At 45.5% G+C, this 18927-nt stretch overlaps 2 protein-coding genes across 9 annotated transcripts in view; both read right to left on the minus strand.

Moving 5' to 3' along the window:
- Nucleotides 1–7728: 7728 nt before the first annotated feature.
- C3H1orf115 (chromosome 3 C1orf115 homolog) lies at nucleotides 7729–11398 on the minus strand. The gene is made up of 2 exons (XM_040553100.1): nucleotides 11089–11398; nucleotides 7729–9237 (listed from the first exon to the last, which is right to left on the minus strand). The coding sequence occupies exons 1-2, from the start codon at nucleotides 11356–11358 to the stop codon at nucleotides 9118–9120; spliced, it is 390 nt and encodes a 129-aa protein (XP_040409034.1). The 5' UTR covers nucleotides 11359–11398; the 3' UTR covers nucleotides 7729–9117.
- Nucleotides 11399–14532: 3134 nt separating this feature from the next.
- MARK1 (microtubule affinity regulating kinase 1) overlaps nucleotides 14533–18927 on the minus strand; it is a 58155-nt gene continuing 53760 nt past the window's right edge. For 5 of the 8 annotated variants that reach the window (XM_040551527.1, XM_040551529.1, XM_040551530.1 and 2 more), the window contains exons 17-18: nucleotides 18745–18789; nucleotides 14533–16644 (exon numbers count right to left, since the gene is read on the minus strand). In XM_040551527.1, coding sequence (XP_040407461.1) covers nucleotides 16290–16644; nucleotides 18745–18789 — 400 coding nt within the window. In that variant the 3' untranslated portion in view covers nucleotides 14533–16289. The remainder of the gene's footprint in view (nucleotides 16645–18744; nucleotides 18790–18927) is intronic. The other 3 variants (XM_040551534.1, XM_040551532.1, XM_040551533.1) reach the window with 1 other exon arrangement.

Consider the following 18927-nt stretch of genomic DNA (forward strand, 5'->3'; position numbering starts at 1 on the left):
GGCGCCCGGCCCGCACGCAGGGACGGGACGGGGACTGGGCCGGGGGCGGTGAGGGGAGGTGCGGGGCCGCCCCCTTCCGGCGCGGGGCCGCTCGCCCTCACAGCGCCGCCGCTGCCGCATGGGGGGGTCCCCGGCCCGCTCCGCCCGCTGGGGGCTGTTCTCCCCCCCCCCTCCCCGTGTGTCACCTTCCAAGGTGAAAGCGTTCTGCTGGTGTCCCTGCCAAATCCCTTGAAACCCCTTCTTACAGTGCTTTGTTGAGCAAATTGGTCCCTGCAGGACCCTCTGGGAGGATGTTCGTTCTCCATAGAGACATTTAAAGTCTGACCCCTGATGGAGCCGACTTACTGGCTGGAACTCCCTTCTGCTGCTCTTCAGGTGCTCTCCTGCTGACCCGTGACCCTTCTCCAGGCTTTGGGCATCTACCGCTGACACTAGCAGCGAGGAGTGGAATGATTAAAGGTTCCCCTGCCCCGGCAACTTTACTGCAAAGCCCTCTTCACCAGCATGGCAAGCCTGTGAGCAAAAATTCCCTGACAGCTGGGCCCCAACAGACTGGGTTTCTCAAAGCAAGTCCCATGGTCTAAGTAGTCAGACCCCTGGCTGCAGCACCAGTCCTGTAGCCATTTGTTGGTTTGCCGGATTCAAACGGTCCTTCCAAACCCCTTCCCTTTAACTGTGAGGACTGATGAGAAAACTACCTGAGCTCCTAAGTCCCTTGCCACTCACTATAACTTTTCTTGATACTCCTCAGACTGCTCTTGGCTATATCAGTGGTGCCCACGTGAAACAACAGCAGCAGATGTAGCTAGCCTTTCCTAGAAATTGCATATTAATTTGAAGAAAAATATATCTCTAAATCCAAGAAGGACTTTAAACTTGTTCTGTAAATCTGCCAGCCTGGTCCCTAGTGAGATTTTGTTCAGACCAGCTCTGACAAGCAGCTGTTACATTCAGCTCTGACTCTTCTTGAAAACTATGACATGGAGGAGCTTAAGGAGGAATAACAGAAGGCGGCAGCATCTGCATAATCTCTCCTCTCCTGTTGTGATGCAAGGGATGTAAATTTAGATTTGGCTGCAGAGAGCACGTTCATGGCATAATGTTTCAGGTCTAAGACTGCAGCCTTTAAGAAAAGCTCTCTTCACCCATACAACAGGCTCTCTCAAAAACCTCTTGTAAGATTTTTAATCAGCAGGTTTGTTTTATCCCCCACATCAGGTGCACCTGTGCTTACCTAGGGGCAACTAATTCCTGCTATAAAACAGTGTGAATAAAGCTGATTAGAAAAAAAATATATATATATATGTTTTTGTTACAATCCAAACACAGCATCTCATACAGCAGAATTGTCATAGCCAGAGTGGGTATGGTAAGCCTGTACTCAACAGGAAACAACCTTGTTTTCAGTTGCTTATAACTTCTTCAACTGCAGGACATCTGTGCTGAAATTCTCTGCACCAGCTCCTTGCCTCAGGCTAAATTTACTTAAAATGTGACTGCTCAGTTGGAGGATTTGTGGTGTCAATCCCATGGCAAACTGGGGCTCTCTCGGTTGTACAAGCAATGGATCTTGCAAAGGAGTGTGGTCAGCTCAGAAGCACCCGTGAGACAAACTGATAAAGTCAAACAGAGGAAAAAGTAAAAGTGCATTCAGATGCACTGATCATTCTTCTAGAGGCAAATCTAGACTCTTGTAGCAATGGATCAATCAGAAGTCTAAGAAAGGTGAATTGTGAGGAAATATTTAAAGGATTTTGCTTGTTTCAAGTGAAAAAAGACAAGCGACTAGGGATGCCGTAGGTCTTCAGATATGTGAACAGTGCAGTATTTGGAAAGGCATAGACCCGACATACACATTTGGAAATGCTGAACTCGGGAGATTTGGGTGGACATTACAAAGAAATTTGCAATGACGAAGGCAGCAAAACATTGGCCCAGATGAGGAGGAAGGGTGTTAAGGTAGAGCTAAGTGTAGGCTGGGCTTGTCCCAGTGAAGGAGTTAACTGTCACACACCAGGGACATGCCAGGTATTTTTCCAGTGAATGCTAATTCCACAAAAGGTGGAGGTGAGGGGGTGACACTGCTGAGTATGCAGTCATCCAACAATGATTTAAGCCAAATATGATAAAAATTATATTACGCCCACACCCACACACAAATTGTGTCCTTTTTCCAAAGTCAGAACAAAAAATACATAAATTCAAAAGATTCCTTCACAGAGAGGAGGGGAAGATAAAAGTGTTGCTGTTTCCTCTTATAATAATCAAGGAAATCAGAGTTCGGTGAGTCATGCACTAGAAATGAGCTCACTGAAATTAATGTAGGGAAAAATCTCAGGTGACTAATTGGTGATGATAGAATTAAAAATAGTCTCATTAATGATAGATGCCTTTTAATGAAGTCAGAGCAATGAGGTAAGGAGGTCTTTTTTTTGTGAGGATTTTCCTACCCAAGGGATTATAAATCTATAAAACCAGTGGGGTGCTTTGTTCACTGGCCAGTCGTATAGCAAGATTATCCCACTAATGTGGGCTAGTTATGCATGAATGCTGGAGCTGGTGACTCCTGGGGCAGGTCCTTCCAGTCTGCTGGGCTCTGCTCCTCCTGTGTTTGAAATTACATGTCCTGTCTTCAGCAGCTGGGATCTCTCCAGTGGAGGATGAGATTCAGAAACAAAAAGTGGCTGGGGCTCATCCCCCTTCCTCCAGTGAGGCATCTTTCATAAGTGCTTTTAAGGCACAGCAAGAATCACAGAGGAAAATATAATGTATTTTGGGGTTTTGAAAGAAAAACAAAACAAAACAAAAAACAGGAACAATGTTCCTTTGTCTTTATGTTTGAAACACTTGCAAACGGGACTCAGAGACTCAGGATTTAACAGGGTGGAAAGCACTGATATGCGGAGATGCACATTGCACTGCTGGGACCGAAAATCGTGAAGATCACTGTTGTCAAACTGTGTGGCCTGCTTAGAGGCGGGCAGGAACACCCCCCCCCCCCCCCCCCCCCCCCCCCCGGAGAGGAGATGTTGCAGAACAATGAGTGAAGCTAACAAGGGTGGAAATCTGTTTTTTTCCCAGGAGATGGCACTAAAGGACAATTGCCTTTCAGCCAGCATCGTTCAGTTCAACGGAAACCTTGCTGAGGGCCAAACTTTCGTGCCGTTTGTACTGACATCTTTGCGAGTTCCTCCTCCCTGTTATCCGAAGCAAAATTTCATTCTGTGTTTTTAGGAAGGGATAGTGAAGGGTGGGGATACCTTTCCTCTACATCTCCATACAGGAGGTAAATATAAGCTGGGAGAGGTGCCACGTCCCTAGTCCAACCCGTTCACAGGGGGGTCAACACTGAATTTAGACTGGGTTGCTCTGCTCTTTGTAGTCATGCCTAGAAAGTCTCATGGGATAGAGACCCCCCAGCCTCCCAGGACAGCCTCTTCTCATGCTTAATTTCATATTACTGAATTTGTTTTCTTGTATCCAGCTGGAAACTCCCCCATTTCAACTGATGACCATTGTCCCTTGCTGTCCAGCTGTGCACCTCAGTAAAGACCCTTGCTCCATCCTGTGCACAACCCCTTCTTTGGTATTGAAAAGCTGCTGGTAGATCTTTCCTAAGCCTTATCTCCCCCAGCTCGACAAGCCCAGGGCCCTGAGCTTCTCATTAGAGATGCAGGATTCAGGAAGGAGCATCACCCTTGCTGAGCTCAGCCTGCACTTTACTCCAAAACAGCTCTGGCAGCCTGATACAACCTCCTGCAAGGACAAGGAAGGGAAGATATTTCTTCCACTGTTTTCTTTTAATTATCTCCATTATTCTACCTGCTCTTTAGTTTCTCTATTGCTCCTTGAAGAAAAAGGATTTCCAGAGCTCTCTGTGTACTGGTAACTGCAGCAACTTTGCGCAGATTTTAGGACCAGTCTTATCTCAGGAGAGGACGGGGGCTTGGGATGCAAAGAAAAGAGGCGGCTGACAAAACCTGTCCCCTTGCCAGTCCCACGGAAGGGTGGAGGACAGAAAGGCCATTCATCCCTGCAGTGAACCTTGGCTTGTGACTGGCAAAGTCCTGGGAGCACCCGAGTGACGTGGTGCTGTGTGGTATGGTTTTCCCTGGTGACGGCACTTCAAAAGCAGGCCTTGCCAGAGCACTTCCTCACTGCTAGCGCTGCGGGACAAAGGACAATAACTGTTAGGCCTCTGCCATTTCCTCAGAACCTATGGCAAGCCGAAGCAGTAATTAAATGCTCTGGCAAAAACAGCAGAAATGAGCTTCGTTCTGCTCCATGACTCACTGAGCAGCACTGGGGATTTCATTTTACAAGCGACCTGCTGGGCTGTCCGGTAAGTGGAGTCCATTTCCGAGAGAAGCTTGGGAGGGGTGGGTGCTCCTTGCCACTCCTGTATATATATATATATATCTAGCTTCCTGAACTTATTTATGTTGCCATGCGTTATAAAACACGGTGAAAGGGGTGGAAATGTGAAGGGAAGCAGACAGCACCATAGCATACCCCTGAAAACCTACACCTGCTTGGTGCAGCAATGGGTAGAGTTGCAAAGCAAGGGCCTGAAGGGAGGCATGCTCTTCATCCAGCTCCAACGTCAAATCAAATCTTCCCCAATGGTAACGTCCACCACGTCCCACCTTTTTCTACGAGAGGGTCAAGCACCCACTTTGAGAGGCTAAAAGGAGCTTGGAGAACAAGGCTGAGGACAACGCCCTGTTAACAAAATAGCCTGCCTATGCCCAAAATCTGAGAGCTCTCCCTGGTGAGACACATTTTCTGGGTTCTGCCGTTGGAGCTGGGCTGGTTAAGGGAGTAGCAAGCCTCAGCTTGGCTTCACAAATGCACTGCACCCACTGAGGAGTGAATTACTGATAAAGCAGCACTGATAAGCAGCAGTAATTAGTAGCCTCAGTGAGACAGAGTCCATTTTGAGGAAGAAAGTAAGTCTTGCATGTTTTATTGCAACAGCTTACTTTTTCTTTCTCTTTCTTTTTCGAGTGTACTCTCAGTAAGTTTGCAGACAACGCCAAGTTGGGGGACGTGTCGATTTGCCGGAGGGTAGGAAGGCCCTGCAGAAGGACCTGGACAGGTTGGGTCGATGGGCAGAGGCCAATGGGATGAGGTTCAACATGGCCAAGTGCTGGGTCCTGCACTTTGGTCACAACAACCCCACACAGCGCTACAGGCTTGGGGCAGAGTGGCTGGAAAGCTGTGCAGAGGAAAAGGATCTGGGGGTGCTGGTTGATGCTCACCTGAACATGAGCTGGCAGTGTGCCCAGGTGGCCAAGAAGGCCAACGGCATCCTGACTTGTGTCAGGAATGGTGCAGCCAGCAGGACCAGGGAGGTGATCGTCCCCCTGTACTCAGCTCTGGTGGGGCCGCACCTCGACTGCTGTGTTCAGCTTTGGGCCCCTCACTACAAAAAGGACATCGAGGCCCTGGAGCGTGTCCAGAGAAGGGCTACGAAGCTGGTGAGGGGTCTGGAGCACAAGTCCTGTGAGGAGCGGCTGAGGGAGCTGGGGTTGTTTGGTCTGGAGAAGAGGAGGCACAGGGGAGACCTTATTGCGCTCTGCAACTACCCAAAAGGAAGGTGTGGGGAGCTGGGGGTCGGCCTCTTCTCACAGGTAACTAGTGACAGGACTAGAGGGAATGGCCTCAAGTTGTGCCAGGGGAGGTTCAGGTTGGAAATGAGGAGACATTTCTTCTCAGAAAGAGCAGTCAGGCATTGGGACGGGTTGCCCAGGGAGGTGGTGGAGTCACCGTCCCTGGGGGTGTTCAAGGAAACGTTGGACGTGGTGCTTAGGGACATGGTTTAGTGGGTGACATTGGTGATAGGGGGAGGGTTGGACCAGATGATCCTGGAGGTCTTTTCCAACCCTAATGATTCTATGATTCTATGATTCTCTTTCTTTGTTTTTAGTCTATTTTAGAGACACTGTTCTTCTGCCCTTGGCCCACCAATATGCACCAAGTTTTTCTTTCCTCAGGCTCACTACTTTTAGGTATCATTCTGGGTCTACATGGATGGCAACAAAATTATTCCCTTAAAGTTGCACCATGTGAGCAGAGGCATAGGTCAGCAGAAAAAAGTCAGTGGCAAGCTCTGTGCTGAGCAATTTACAAGCTAAAGTTCATGTTTACCTTTGTGGAAAGTCCCTGCCCTGAATGGGTTGTACCCTGCGTGGGGCAATGAGGGAGCATTCTTTCTGTGCAGAGGACACCTGGAGCACTGCACTCAGCTCTGGGGCCTCCAGCACAAGAAGGACAGGGACCTGTCGGGGCGAGTCCAGAGGAGGGCCACAAAGTGCTGGAGCACCTCTCCTGTAAGGACAGCCTGAGAGAGCTGGGGCTGTTCAGCCTGGAGAAGGCTCCAGGGAGACCTTACAGTGGCCTTCTGGTACCTAAAGGGGGCCTGCAGGACAGCTGGGGAGGGACTCTGTGCCAGGGAGTGTGGGGATAGGATGAGGGGGAATGACTTTAAACTGAGAGGGTAGATTTAGATTAGACGTTAGGAAGAAAATCTCTGTTCAGAGGGTTATGAGGCACTGGAACGGGTTGCCCAGAGAAGCTGTGGATCCCCCATCCCTGCAAGTGTTGAAGGCCAGGTTGGATGGGGCTTTGGGCAGCCCAGTCTAGTAGAAGGTATCCATGCCCATGGCAGGGGGGGTGGAACTAGATGATGTTTAAGGTCCCTTCCACCCCAAACCATTCTGTCATTCTATGATTCTGTGATGACACGTGGACGAATAGGTGGGCACGCACTTCGCAAAGAAAATGGAGACACATCCTGGATGTATGGGTGCATCCAGAGAGTTGCAGACAACAGCTCGGTGTCCAGGTGGAGACCAGTGATGAGCGTTGTCCCTCAGGGGTCCGTACTGGGACTGACGCTGTTTAGTATCTTTATTAATGTCATGGACAGTGGGATCAAGTGCACTCTCAGCAAGTTTGCTGATGACACCAAGCTGAATACTGGAGGGAAAGGATGCCATCCAGAGGGACCTTGGCAGGCTGGAGAGATATTAGATATTAGGATGAAAATCTTTATTCAGAGGGTGGTAAGGTGCTAGAACAGGTTGCCCAGAGAAGCTGTGGATGCCCCATCCCTGGAGGTGTTCAAGGCCAGGCTGGATGGGGCTCTGAGCAAGCTGGTCTAGTAGGAGGTGTCCCTGCCCACGGAAGGGGTGTTGGAATTATGGGATCTTTAAGGCTCCTTACAACTCAGAGCATTCTGTGATCCCTCCAACATTGCTTTAGTCATTAAAAAAATGTTAATGATTCATATTTTAAGACCACTACAAAGTGGTATATACAGTGGTATAACAAAATTTAAAATTAATCCCAAAACATGCTGACTGTTGTGACCCGTGGGTTTTAGGACCGCTCTGTTCCCACTGCAGAATACAGAGCAGTTATCCATACCCTCTGGCACACTGGTGGGGCAGATCAAAGGCACAGGTCTGCCCACACATGGAAGCTCAAGAAAGCTACAACTAGAAGCCACCACTGTCCTCTGCAGTCAGCTTTCTACACCTTGGCTTTCCTGAGCGTTTGTTTCCACATAGCCTGGACTCCAGCCCTGTCTTCCTAGGAGAGGGCTGAGGCCACAGGCAGAACAATGCAGGGAAGTTTACACTGCAGCTTCCCCTCTGCTCGGGCCACGGCTGAGAAGCTCCTTGCTTGTGTGCACGCTTATGTGCCTAGGTAATCACAGCACAAGGATCACATACTTTTATTTACAGTCCAGTTAGAAAAGAGCACTAAAAAAATACTTCTTTTCCATCCTTCTTTTCCAAATCCATTCCATTTGCTACATTTAAAAGAAATACAGTCCAGTGTGCTAAGACATGCATTTCCCTCCATTCAGAAAAGGCAAAGAAATCAACTGAGCAGCATTTGTTTCCAGAACATCTCAATTCCTTGATTACAAAAACACTATCAAAACTAGAAAGATCTATAATACAGAGAAAGTGCTAGCGGGGTAATCATTTACTGCTACCATGAAAGACTGATGGGGGAGGGGAATAAAAAAAATAAAAAAAACAATTCACAGAATTTTGAAGGCCCATAAAAACACTTGTTCCTGTGTCATCAACAGGAGATTTATATCCCTCGGGGCGTGACATGGAAGCTGCTCCATCCTGCGCTGACATTCTCTGGCTACAGCTTCCACATATGGAAACGGAGCCAGCAGGTTACTTGGCCCCACTCTTATACAAAACACGCTGCCCTAAACGGCACGTGTAGTTTTTTCAGATGCAGCTAGTGATTTTTTTTTTTCCCCTCCCAATGAACACCACAGAGCTGGGTGTTCTTAAAGCCTCAGCTTCTAGAGTCAGGTACATTAGATATAAACAACGTCTAAAAAAACAGTATATGTATTTCACAGCAGTAGAGGGAAGTTTTAACATATTAATCACAGTGAACCTATAATGTCCCCAAATCAGAAGACAAACACACCTTGCTTTCTTTCTGGATTTTTGCAGCAGTGCTAAGACTTAAGGGCTCATGATTTCCAGTGTATGAGATGAACAACAGTGATGCAGCAAAGCTCACCGTGTCTCAGATCACAGCCCATTTATATCCAAGTATATCTTTATGTATACTCAATTTTAACCATCTCAGAAAAAGACATAAGAAACCAAAGGCTGCCTCTTACTGATCCTTCATTACCTGTTTCCTCCACCGCTTTGACTATTCCTCCCCCTGCCAGACTCAACTCTCATGCACCTCCCAACCACCACCCTCATCCTCTACTTCCCTTCACTTCTCTGTCCCTCATCTACCTGCTTTCCCATCCATCCTTGGCTCCTTTTCACACGTAACTTTAGAAAACCAGTGCATGTCTGTCACGAAACTTCAGCTCAGTTAGTCCACAATTACCTCCATGTCCTTGCATTTCTTTGACCCCATATGATTTTAAAGGTTGAAAAGCGCTGGAGATTTTTGCAGGAAAGACCACCAGGTCCAGGGAATTGGGCTGCGGGAGGGGGTCGGGGCTGTGCATGTCCAAGAGGTTTCTCAGATATGGTCTTGGATGATGATTCAGTCCTAAAAAAGCCGAAATCGCCACAGTCTTCTGGGAAAGGCTCATGCTCACCCTGTGCTCTAGCGGACGAGCGATGCCACCTGCACGGCCACCCCGAAGGGAGCTGAGTAGGCTGCTGCCAGTCCTTGCAAGCCGACCACCAAGTAGCGACATCCTTTCTGCAGGGCTTTGCCGACGTTCTGCAGGGAGAGGTATGGGAACAGGGGGAAAAAAAGGACAGGTAATGGAAAATAGCTTGCCATGAAATTGTTGCAACAGCCTCCTTCGCACACGGTGTCCCCAACCCCGAAAATGGACTTCTCCCACAGCTGATGGGGGCTTGAGCATGCATTGCAACGTTTTATAATCTTTAGCAATGTTTTATAATCTATTTTTACATATAAATACACACCCACAGAGCATAGTTAAACTGAGCGGATGCAGCCTCTACAGGAAGTGAGGCTTTTATGTGGATTTCTATTCAGGAATAAAAACAGTTTAAGTTCATACCTAGTACGTGTGTCTCACAAACACATGCCGTAAGTAAATTTGTGTGCTTTAAGTTACAAACAATGTGTCAAAACAAGATTGTTTTGGTCAAAACAAGAACATTTTGACCCACGTTCACCTGTGTTCAAAAAGTCATGCATGTGCTGCCTGAGAGAAAACTTGCTACGGATTATTAAAATGAAAAACCTGATTAAATTTCACTTTCAATAGTTTAGATCATGGGGCTGGTCATGACTGGGGAATTAATACAAGGTGAGTCAGTTTGGGGAGAAATCCAAACTAACTGGTAGTCAGTTCCACCTTACGGTTGCCTAGGACTAGATCAAAATTGCCTCTTGTAACATGAAAAACACTGCAACGGGGGATATGTTTTCACATATAATGAAATCAGTGAAACCCACTCTGTTATATCCCCAGGATTTGTTAAAGCTAGTACAACGGTACTGACACAGGAAAGCCTTCTGCAATGCCAAATGCCATTGATTTGCACCTCTGGAAACTTACTGGAAGGGAGTCAAGACAGCAAAATGGAGGGGACTGGAGGAGGAGACGTGGGGCCGTTCCCGTCTCCACCCGCCCCTGCCCTGCTGTGTCACACCGCAGACTTCTTTCCTCCTTCCCGCACCGCACACAACTTACTTACCCCAACCTCACCCGCGCTTACACAACTTGTTCTTTACTGGCAAAGCTAAGCCCTGCAAACCCTCCCCGCGAGGCTGGAGCCTGGGCAGCACAGAGGCAGCACGCAACAACATCCCAGAGCGGCCGTGTGCCCTGAGCGCTTTTACCAGCTCCTTCACACCGGAGCACCACAGCACGGCCGCACGCCCACAAAACGCCTCTGCGGGAATCAGGCGCATGCCGCGAGCCCTCCCGAGCTGAGGCTGCTTCTTAAAGTGTGCTTCCTGCGACTTGGAAGCCAAACCCGAAACAGCAAATCCATCACGAGAGACTGAAGTAAGTGGTTCCCATTCATCCCCGCTGCATGAAGCAAAAATACTTGCAGGGCAGCTCATGACTATGCTGTCATCTGTAAAGTCTTTGGAGATTCTGAACGAAGTAACTTTGCCAAGCTGACTGGAGTGCTTTGGATGTCACAATTCCCAAGCATATCTTTAACAAAATCATAGGTTTTTCTTTTTTTTTTCTTTTTTTTTTTTTTTTTAAGAATGCCGCAGAAAGCCTATTGTTGGACGGATGTCTGTATTCCCTCAGGTGGGAAATGATCCCAGACACCAGGACAGGACCCTCCTGCTGACACTGAAACTACTTTTTGCTACAACTGCACAAGAGGTAGAAGTATTTAAGTAACACGAACAAGGGAAAATAACCAAATTAACAATCAAAATAACCAAGCTCTTCTAAACGGCACTCTCCTAACCAAAGCCTGCGGAGCGGAGGCTGCGGGGCCGGCGGCCGTCCTTCCACGCAGGAAGGCAACAACAACCCCGACCAAACGGCGGCGGGGGCACGGGAAAGCCTCGCAGCTTTTTGACTTAGCTTTGCCCCCCCCGGCCCCCGTTTCCCCCCGCCGCCCTCACCTTGCCGTACTTCCTCAGCCGCTTGCCGTAGGGCCGCTTCCCCCCGGGGGCCGGCGGCCGCAGCGGCTGGTAGGCGTCGGGCAGGAGGGCGAAGCGCACCGGCCTGCCGCCCGCCCCGGCCTGCTCCGCGTCCCGCTCCGGGTCCCGCTCCGCCCGCGGGGTCCCCGCGCCGACCCCCGGCTCCTCGTCCTCCTCCGGGCCGCTCAGGATGCGGACCCGGTCGTCGCCGGGCCCCCGCCGGGAGAAGCGGCCCCGCGCCCCCACCGTCATGGTGCCGCCGCCGCCGCCCCGCAGGTGTGGCCCGAGGCGGCCGCTGCCCCTCCCGGGGCGGGACCCGGCCCGGGACCCGGCCCCGGCCCCGCGTCAGTGCCACCACAGCCCATTGCGGGGTCAGCCGGCTCCCCACCGGGCCTGCAGCGAGGAACTGGACATGTGCGTGTGTAGAGACAGCCCCCGCTGTGCCGTGAAGTAAAGCACAGTGGCACCACAGCTTCCCTCCCAAGTACCAACCTCAACAGCATTCACACGGCAGAGAACCCGAAACTTAGCTACTGCATGCTTTTTGATACAGCGCTGTAGCTTTTAATGTGCTTCTAACCATCCTTACGTGGCTTGAAGGATGAAGTAAGGTTTGATGCTGAAGTACCAGCGCTGAGAAATAAAATATCAAAAACCTATAAGCAACTGTTGAATGGGATCTTTCATCTTGTTAACCCCAAGCTACCTTGAAAATTTTCCAGAGAAGAAAAAAGAATAAAAAAAAAGCATTGAATATATTTCTGGGGATTCTAAAAGTGTTTGCATCTAATTGTTATTATTTATAGACCTGTTACTGTGCAAAGATAGCAAAAGATCATCTGCTTTCTCAAGAGGGGAAGGCCCTTCCACACGTTTGCACCCAACAGGTTTCTTTCATTATCCTGAACTCAGGTATCAAAAACTCAGAGAATGATCATCTCTCAATTAGGATCTGCTGTCTCAGTTTGCTTGGCAGCAGAGGAACCGCAACAACATGTTCTCCAAGATTAGGAGCTCCAAGGTACCCCTTTAAGTGTAAGACACTGGGTATCTGAAGTCTCCCATCCAAGAGCTCCTAGGATTTCAGTCATTGTAACTAGGTGGCATTACTGATGCCACTTAGTTCTCAAGCATTATTTTTTGTCCACAGAAGCAGGAGTGAAAATGGATAGTCCTTTCATAGACCTGCATACATTTTAATGTTTTCAACTGGGCTGCATGAAAAAGGACGTACTCAGTCTGGAAGTATCTGCATGTCTTATACAAAGAAAGCAAGCAAAAAAGCAACCCCAAAACAGAACAGCAGAACCACACTGTAGTCTAACTGCTCAAATCCCCATACTCACCCCAAGCCAAACCCGCCCCACAAAACACAATTACAATCAAAGCCATCTGAGGAGCTGAGACATCCCTATCCCCTCTGTGGTGGAGTGGTTCTTTTCCCAGCTCAGCTGTGGTCCAAGATTAACCGATGTCACATCACCCCTCTGTTGCCAGTGGGCAACAGTCATAACAGGTGAGGACAAACAGGGACTCCCCGATCTCACTTTGCAGCCAGTGGCCTGGAAAGTACCAGAACCGTACACTCTGGAAGTTAGGGGAGTGGCGCAGCTGGAAGAAAATACCAAAATTGCCTTATCTGAACCATAGCCATGATGGAAAAGTACTGACTAACAATCGTCTTGCGGTCCTATAAATAGTGGTGGTAAGCAAAGAGCCCCTTGAGCTCTCCAGGGATCACAGTAGGCTGTGACCCTTGGTCTCCCCCTGAGCTGGGATGCCTCTCAGGGTATATTTCATGAGGATCAGGATCATCCGCTGACAAACACAGAGGAAGGAGAAGGGTGAGTAATTCACCAGAATGGGGGGGAAGCCAAAAGTGCGTGACCAAATTTTGAACCCCACCCCCACTACCCTCCAGTAAGTCTCAGGTGAACCTTGCCATTCTCCTATCTTTAGCTAAGTTACTCTTTCAATTGTAACTTATGTTGAATCATTGTGTTAAATTGAATAATGATTAAGTGTAATCTAATCTTGTGATTTACCATAAAATATTAATAAATCTTAAATTGCCGGTAAATGAAAGTTGTGTACAGTATCTACTTGTGACACCCTCCTAGATCTGCAGAACAAGGTGGCATTTAACCTTCAGATTTCTCAAGTTAAAGCTATACTGATAAAATGCCACACTGATCCTCTCTCCCAGGAAAGTCAAGCTGCATTTCAGATCCCAGTGGTCTTAGCCCGCCTCCCACACCCAAAGAGTAACTCATAGTAGTAGCTACATAACAAAGCAGCCATTGAGGGGCTCAAAAAACCAAGCACTGAGGACACAATATGCAGTGCCTTACTGATTTCCATACTTAAGTACACGCTGCTTGCCAATAAAATCTGATAATTCTGACAATTCTCTTCCTTGGACCTTTGCATCTTATTCCTGCCAGTAACAGGACAAGCTGAATGACACATCTGGGTGCAGCACAGCTACAACTTCTGCACTCAGATTGTGGCCTTGCTGAGGCATTGCGTGGCAAAATGCTGTAGAGAACATAACTTGGCTCACGACCAAACTAGTAACTTCCAACAAGGCACAAAAATAAGATGGTATTTAATGGGATATGGGAATCAGCACAATTTCATGCTGCTGTCAGTTACTGGCAATAATACTATTTGCAAAACTGTCCCTTTCCCATACAGAAATATTGAATTGGCAGTGGGATGCTGTAAGCATTTCCTGGGAGAACAGAACTAAGGTTTGTAATCCCTATCCTCTTGAAGTGCTACCTATATTTTAAGGAACATCAATCTATCTCCTGTTATGTGAAGCGGTGAACACCAGTAACAATCTGGGGCCAAGTCACGCTGGTGAAAACACAGCCTGTAAAGCAGGAAGCTGTCGTAAGCACTTAATCTACCGTCTCAGAGTATGACCTACATTTTTTTCACTGAACCTTCTGAAAAGGCAAAGGGTTTGTTTCATTACTAAATTCAGACATAATCTTTGATTCATTTCATGGTTATACCCTAGTGGTGTACTTTCAAGGATAAATGGACATTCGCGGGTCAACTGAGTAGATACACAAACCCTTCCTGAGACCGACTTCTGATGAATTTCTGGAAAGGCTCCCAGACATCCCTTTCTAAGCAGTACTAAGCCACTGACATTTTCAGGAGACTGCAGAAGCACAGAACTGAGGCAATGCTAATCCTGAATTACCATGGAGGGTAGGAAGTCTGAGCTCAGTAGGAAGCCCTGAGGCTCGGGCTCACCTCCTCCACCAGGTCGGGCCCTAATACCATGGAGGGTAGGAAGTCTTCACACTAAAACGCTCACAGACATAATGCACACCTGCAATCAGAGACCTCTAGACTACGCTGGCTAACTGCAGTAAATATTGCACTTTTATAAAGGGCCAACAACAGGTATTTTAGTATGAGAACTGTTCAAGTAAGTTTTAATAGAGTGCACCAGTGAATCAAGATGACTTGCATCGGATTTTGTTTCAATGAACATCAGATAAAAAAAAAGGGGCTACAGTTCTTTCTTTCCAAACATCACCCTTTTTCTAAGGCAACAATACACGTCCATTTCAGAACATAACTGTTACAGAGGAAAGCTACATCACAGTACAGTATGTAAAGTCCATCTCGGTCAAGAAGCCATTACTGAATGGCACACTTACTACACTTACAGCCTTCTAACTTAGGGTTACAGAGTTTACCACAGTTTTTTTTTAATTTTTATTTTTTAAAGTGACAATTTCTTAATGAACTTTCTATTCTTCACAAGAGTGTGCAGATGGGGCCCATATGTTGATATTACAGTAATTACGACATTAAATAACATTGCACAACCAACCTCTATGGTTAATTCAGTACAAAATAACAAGTATTAAAATGTACCAGTACTAGTGGTTTTACATAGTTTATAATCATTAATTATGAAGGAAAAAAATGTGTTTTTTTTTTCTTTTCTGTAGGCAAATGCCTAATTACAAAGCTGCACATTACAGGCATAATGATGTGGAATAAATACAAGAAATCTGGTAAAATATTAAACACAAACAGGTTACATGGGAACAAACTGTACAACCACAAAAGCATAAATCAACGATTTATCATTATAAACAATGTATGTTTAGCTGTAAAATATTATGTGGAATTGCATGTACTCTTTGGGGGCACATATTCCAAAAGCCAAGCTAATTCCTGAGGTGGTATTATTAACTGTATACAATTGGTCAACATTTCAGATTATCTTGTGCTATTAAACAGTCCCAATATTAATATACTTCCATAAAATGGAATTTATAGTATTCTGAAGGCAGCAAACAAGTGATATTTTACACCATGATATTCAAATGAAATAATTATGGTTCTCCATTTTGGTGCTACATTTGTTAATGGGCCATGGGAGTAAGCACTATAATTTGCAGACAGAACATCACTTACGCCTGGTTTCTGTTCCCCCATAGCTCTGAGCTGGCCCAAGGCAAACCAAAGTTTTTAAACTGTAAGTGCCAACACTGTAAACGTTTGTATTTTTCAACTAAACACTGTCCAATAACAAGAATAAGAGCCAAAGATAAGCAGGAACAGTCCTGTGTAGAACAAAAGCCGATTTATTCATCGACTTTGGTTCAAATCACGAACAATCTTTAAATAATTAAAAGTGGTCATGCTACAGTTGTGAAAACTATTTTTGTGCATTTGACTCAGGACACAAGTTTGTTTTTTTTGTTTTCTTTTTTGTTTTCTTTTTAAAAAACAAACGCATGATAAAGGTAAGACTTATAAAACCACCAAAAATGTAAATGATAGAGAAGAACTTTTCCAACTCAAGCATCAAACATACATTTCTGTGCAGAAATCTAGACAACTATACAAGATCTGAATTTAAGCAGTCATCTTTTTATTATACAACTCTATGAACATAAAATGAACAGAATGCTCTATATACTTACCTGTACATGTGAACATAACTTCTTCAGCTACAGTTTTTTAATATAGGTCATACTGGATTTAACTTTACAATTCTTGAATAACTATGTATAACCTTATTGCAATAAGGGCAATTTCTACATGGGGAGTTTTCACAGGCCAATCACATTAGGCGTAACCAGTACATTCAAAGTGTAGATCATGTATGAATCTTCCCTGATCCCAGAAAATTTAGTTTCTCTTTACAGCTTAAGCTCGTTTGCTATCTTGGATGCAATGTTCTTAAATGCAATAGAAGTCCCAGATATTCTCTTGAAACGAACTCCATTGAGTGACAATCGTGGCAGTTTGCAGACCTCCATCTCCCACTGAACAAGGCTATCTTGTCGTGCATCACCATGAACGCAGAAGAGCAAAAACCTCTCTTTTTGTTCATAATCACAGTTATTAGCATCTAACACTTTCCGAATCTCTCTCATCATATCGTTTGGGTCCATAGAACTAGTGGTCTTCATACTCCACGTGAACCGCAAGGAACGTGGCTTCGAATCTTTGCTATCCTCCTTCTCCCTGTCTTTTGGCTCTCCAGAAACACTCCTGGAAGAAGTGACATACAGAACAGTCAAAAATGAAAGCAGTACAACCAAGAGAAAGAAGAGAAATATAGTTCTTGAACAGGGGTTTCTAAACTGCGACTGACACACCACTACACTAGTCACATGCAAGCTAATCCAAAGCATTAAATGGGTACTATTGGAAGACTTGTGCACCATCTCCTGCACTCAAGTGCAATTTGGTACAGCACTGGGAGCTGCTGCCAGCACTGGTTCAGCTACCAGTGGGGGCACGCGAGCAAATGGCGCACACGAGTTTGGAAACCCCTGCTCTAAAGCATTCTGATGACAACATATGTAATGATAACTGCAGACAAACGTTACTCCGTACTGCTCCAAAGAAAGTGGAATCTATGTAAAGCATGACTGAAGTTCTGCTGATTTCATGATCTGCAGCATGCCATACACCAACAAAACTAAAGTTGAGGGACACAATCCTGAGGCATAAATCATACTGTAAAAGCAGCAGAGGAAATAACCCGACCCTGCGATTCACAAGTCTTCACTTAATTCCCCTTCACCCCTTTTCATTCTTCCCCCTTTTTTCGTTTGTCTATTTTTGACCTCTCTCTGGTTCAGAGACCTTATCATGATATGCTTTATTTCAGCTGATGAAGCAGCATTTTGTGCTTCACCACAAGCATACCTTGCTTGTCAACCACTGAAATACCCAGCCAACAGCTTTTTTTTTTCCCCCCCACAGAAGAAACAGTGGCATGTAGACACAAAGTTTTTTAGCTGATAAAATGACTTGGAAAAAATTCCAAGTAATTAACTCCCAGCAAGTGTTCTTGCAATAACACTTCCTTACCACTGTAAAAAGCATTTTGAGAAACAGCACTAATTATTTTAGAGTTTCAAGTCATTCCACAGCCAACTATTTCTGTTCTTGTCCCAGGTATTTCAGATGCCTGATGCCTCCCCATCCATCACTGGGGAAAGTGGGGGGGGAAAGGTGCTGCTCTCATTTTGTCTATAAGCTGTTGCTATTCAGAGAGGAGCCAAAATAAACATTTTAAGTTTAACTTTCATTGTGAACCCCCGAGAACCACATCAACACTATGGGATAAAGCATGATAGGGATAGGATCTCAAACAACTTTTAGCCCAAAACAGACAATGTAAGATGACAAAAAGTAGAGGAAGCTAGAGAATGAAAGCAAGAGCTGAAAGCAACTTCACACTTAATTTCATTTCAACATTTGATTCATCTCTTTCCCCTTTCCATGTCAAGACTATACAGCTAGTAGGCTTTAATGTAGGTAAAACATGCTGTGCATTAAATAATGTATCCCATTAATAATCTGCTTTTATTTTTTTAAATAAAGTTTTACTGGCTCTGTTTTGAAAATTAAGTCAACAACTTTGCGTACTTGACCAGTTTAGAATGCAAACTGCAATGCCTGTTCTTCAGATAGCATAAAAAGAAAAAGTTACGCACTATGCTAAGCACACCAAAAATGCAGAATAAAATGCTGAAAGATGGCAAAGGAGCAGATATATTGGAAAATGAGCATATGAAGGAATCACCTACAGATTTATGTTAGGCAGTTGCCATACAAATTCAGTATTTAGCAATCACCACTCTTTTTTGTATGAATGTCACTTATTTTCTCAGGGCAAAGTGGCATTCATTTCTCAGGCACTATAGGATGTTTACTTCTGGCAACCAGCAGCTTTAGTAATAAAGTATGCAAGTACAGTAAAAATTTAATATATACATATATGCAAACACACACACAAATTATACTACGTTTTCTACTGAAACCAAAAGTAAACACCGTGAAATATTTATAAGCCAAAGCATGATTTTAAGTGTCTAAATAATTAGTTTACTCCTACAGGGGGCATTATTATTCAAAGGAATATACTTAAGTTTAATATTAAAGTACTTTGCAAAAAAGCAAGAATGATGGGTAAAAAGGACCTCACCAAAACCCCCTCCCACCCCGATCCATAACATTTTTAAAATGCAGATTACTTTAGTACTATTCTATTTTACATCCTGATTTAAAATCTTTAAGAAATCACTTAAAGCTTGATGCAAAAGATCTAGGAGCGAAGTATTAATAGTGGCTCCTCACCTTGAGGTGTCAGTTCTGCCACTGGCTTCGCCTTCACTTGGATCCCTCAAAACAAAGTTAAGGTTGAGATTCAATGATAAAGGTGAAAAATAAAAAGTTAAGAATAACCTACATCTAGTACAATGTTAAATAGCTACTGAACAAAAAAAAATCAGCATAATAATGTCAAGCCTAATACTGTTT

The sequence above is a fragment of the Cygnus olor genome, chromosome 3 (genome assembly GCF_009769625.2).
Source record: "Cygnus olor isolate bCygOlo1 chromosome 3, bCygOlo1.pri.v2, whole genome shotgun sequence".
NCBI classification, from domain to species: Eukaryota; Metazoa; Chordata; class Aves; order Anseriformes; family Anatidae; genus Cygnus; species Cygnus olor.

Bases quoted from the DNA above. Each gene is read 5' to 3' on its own strand.
- C3H1orf115 (XM_040553100.1), bottom strand. From the start codon at position 11,358: ATGACGGTGGGGGCGCGGGGCCGCTTCTCCCGGCGGGGGCCCGGCGAC. The intron at 9,238-11,088 runs GTGAGGGCGGCG...CTCTCCCTGCAG, and splicing joins GGCTGAGGAAGTACGGCAAG to AACGTCGGCAAAGCCCTGCA.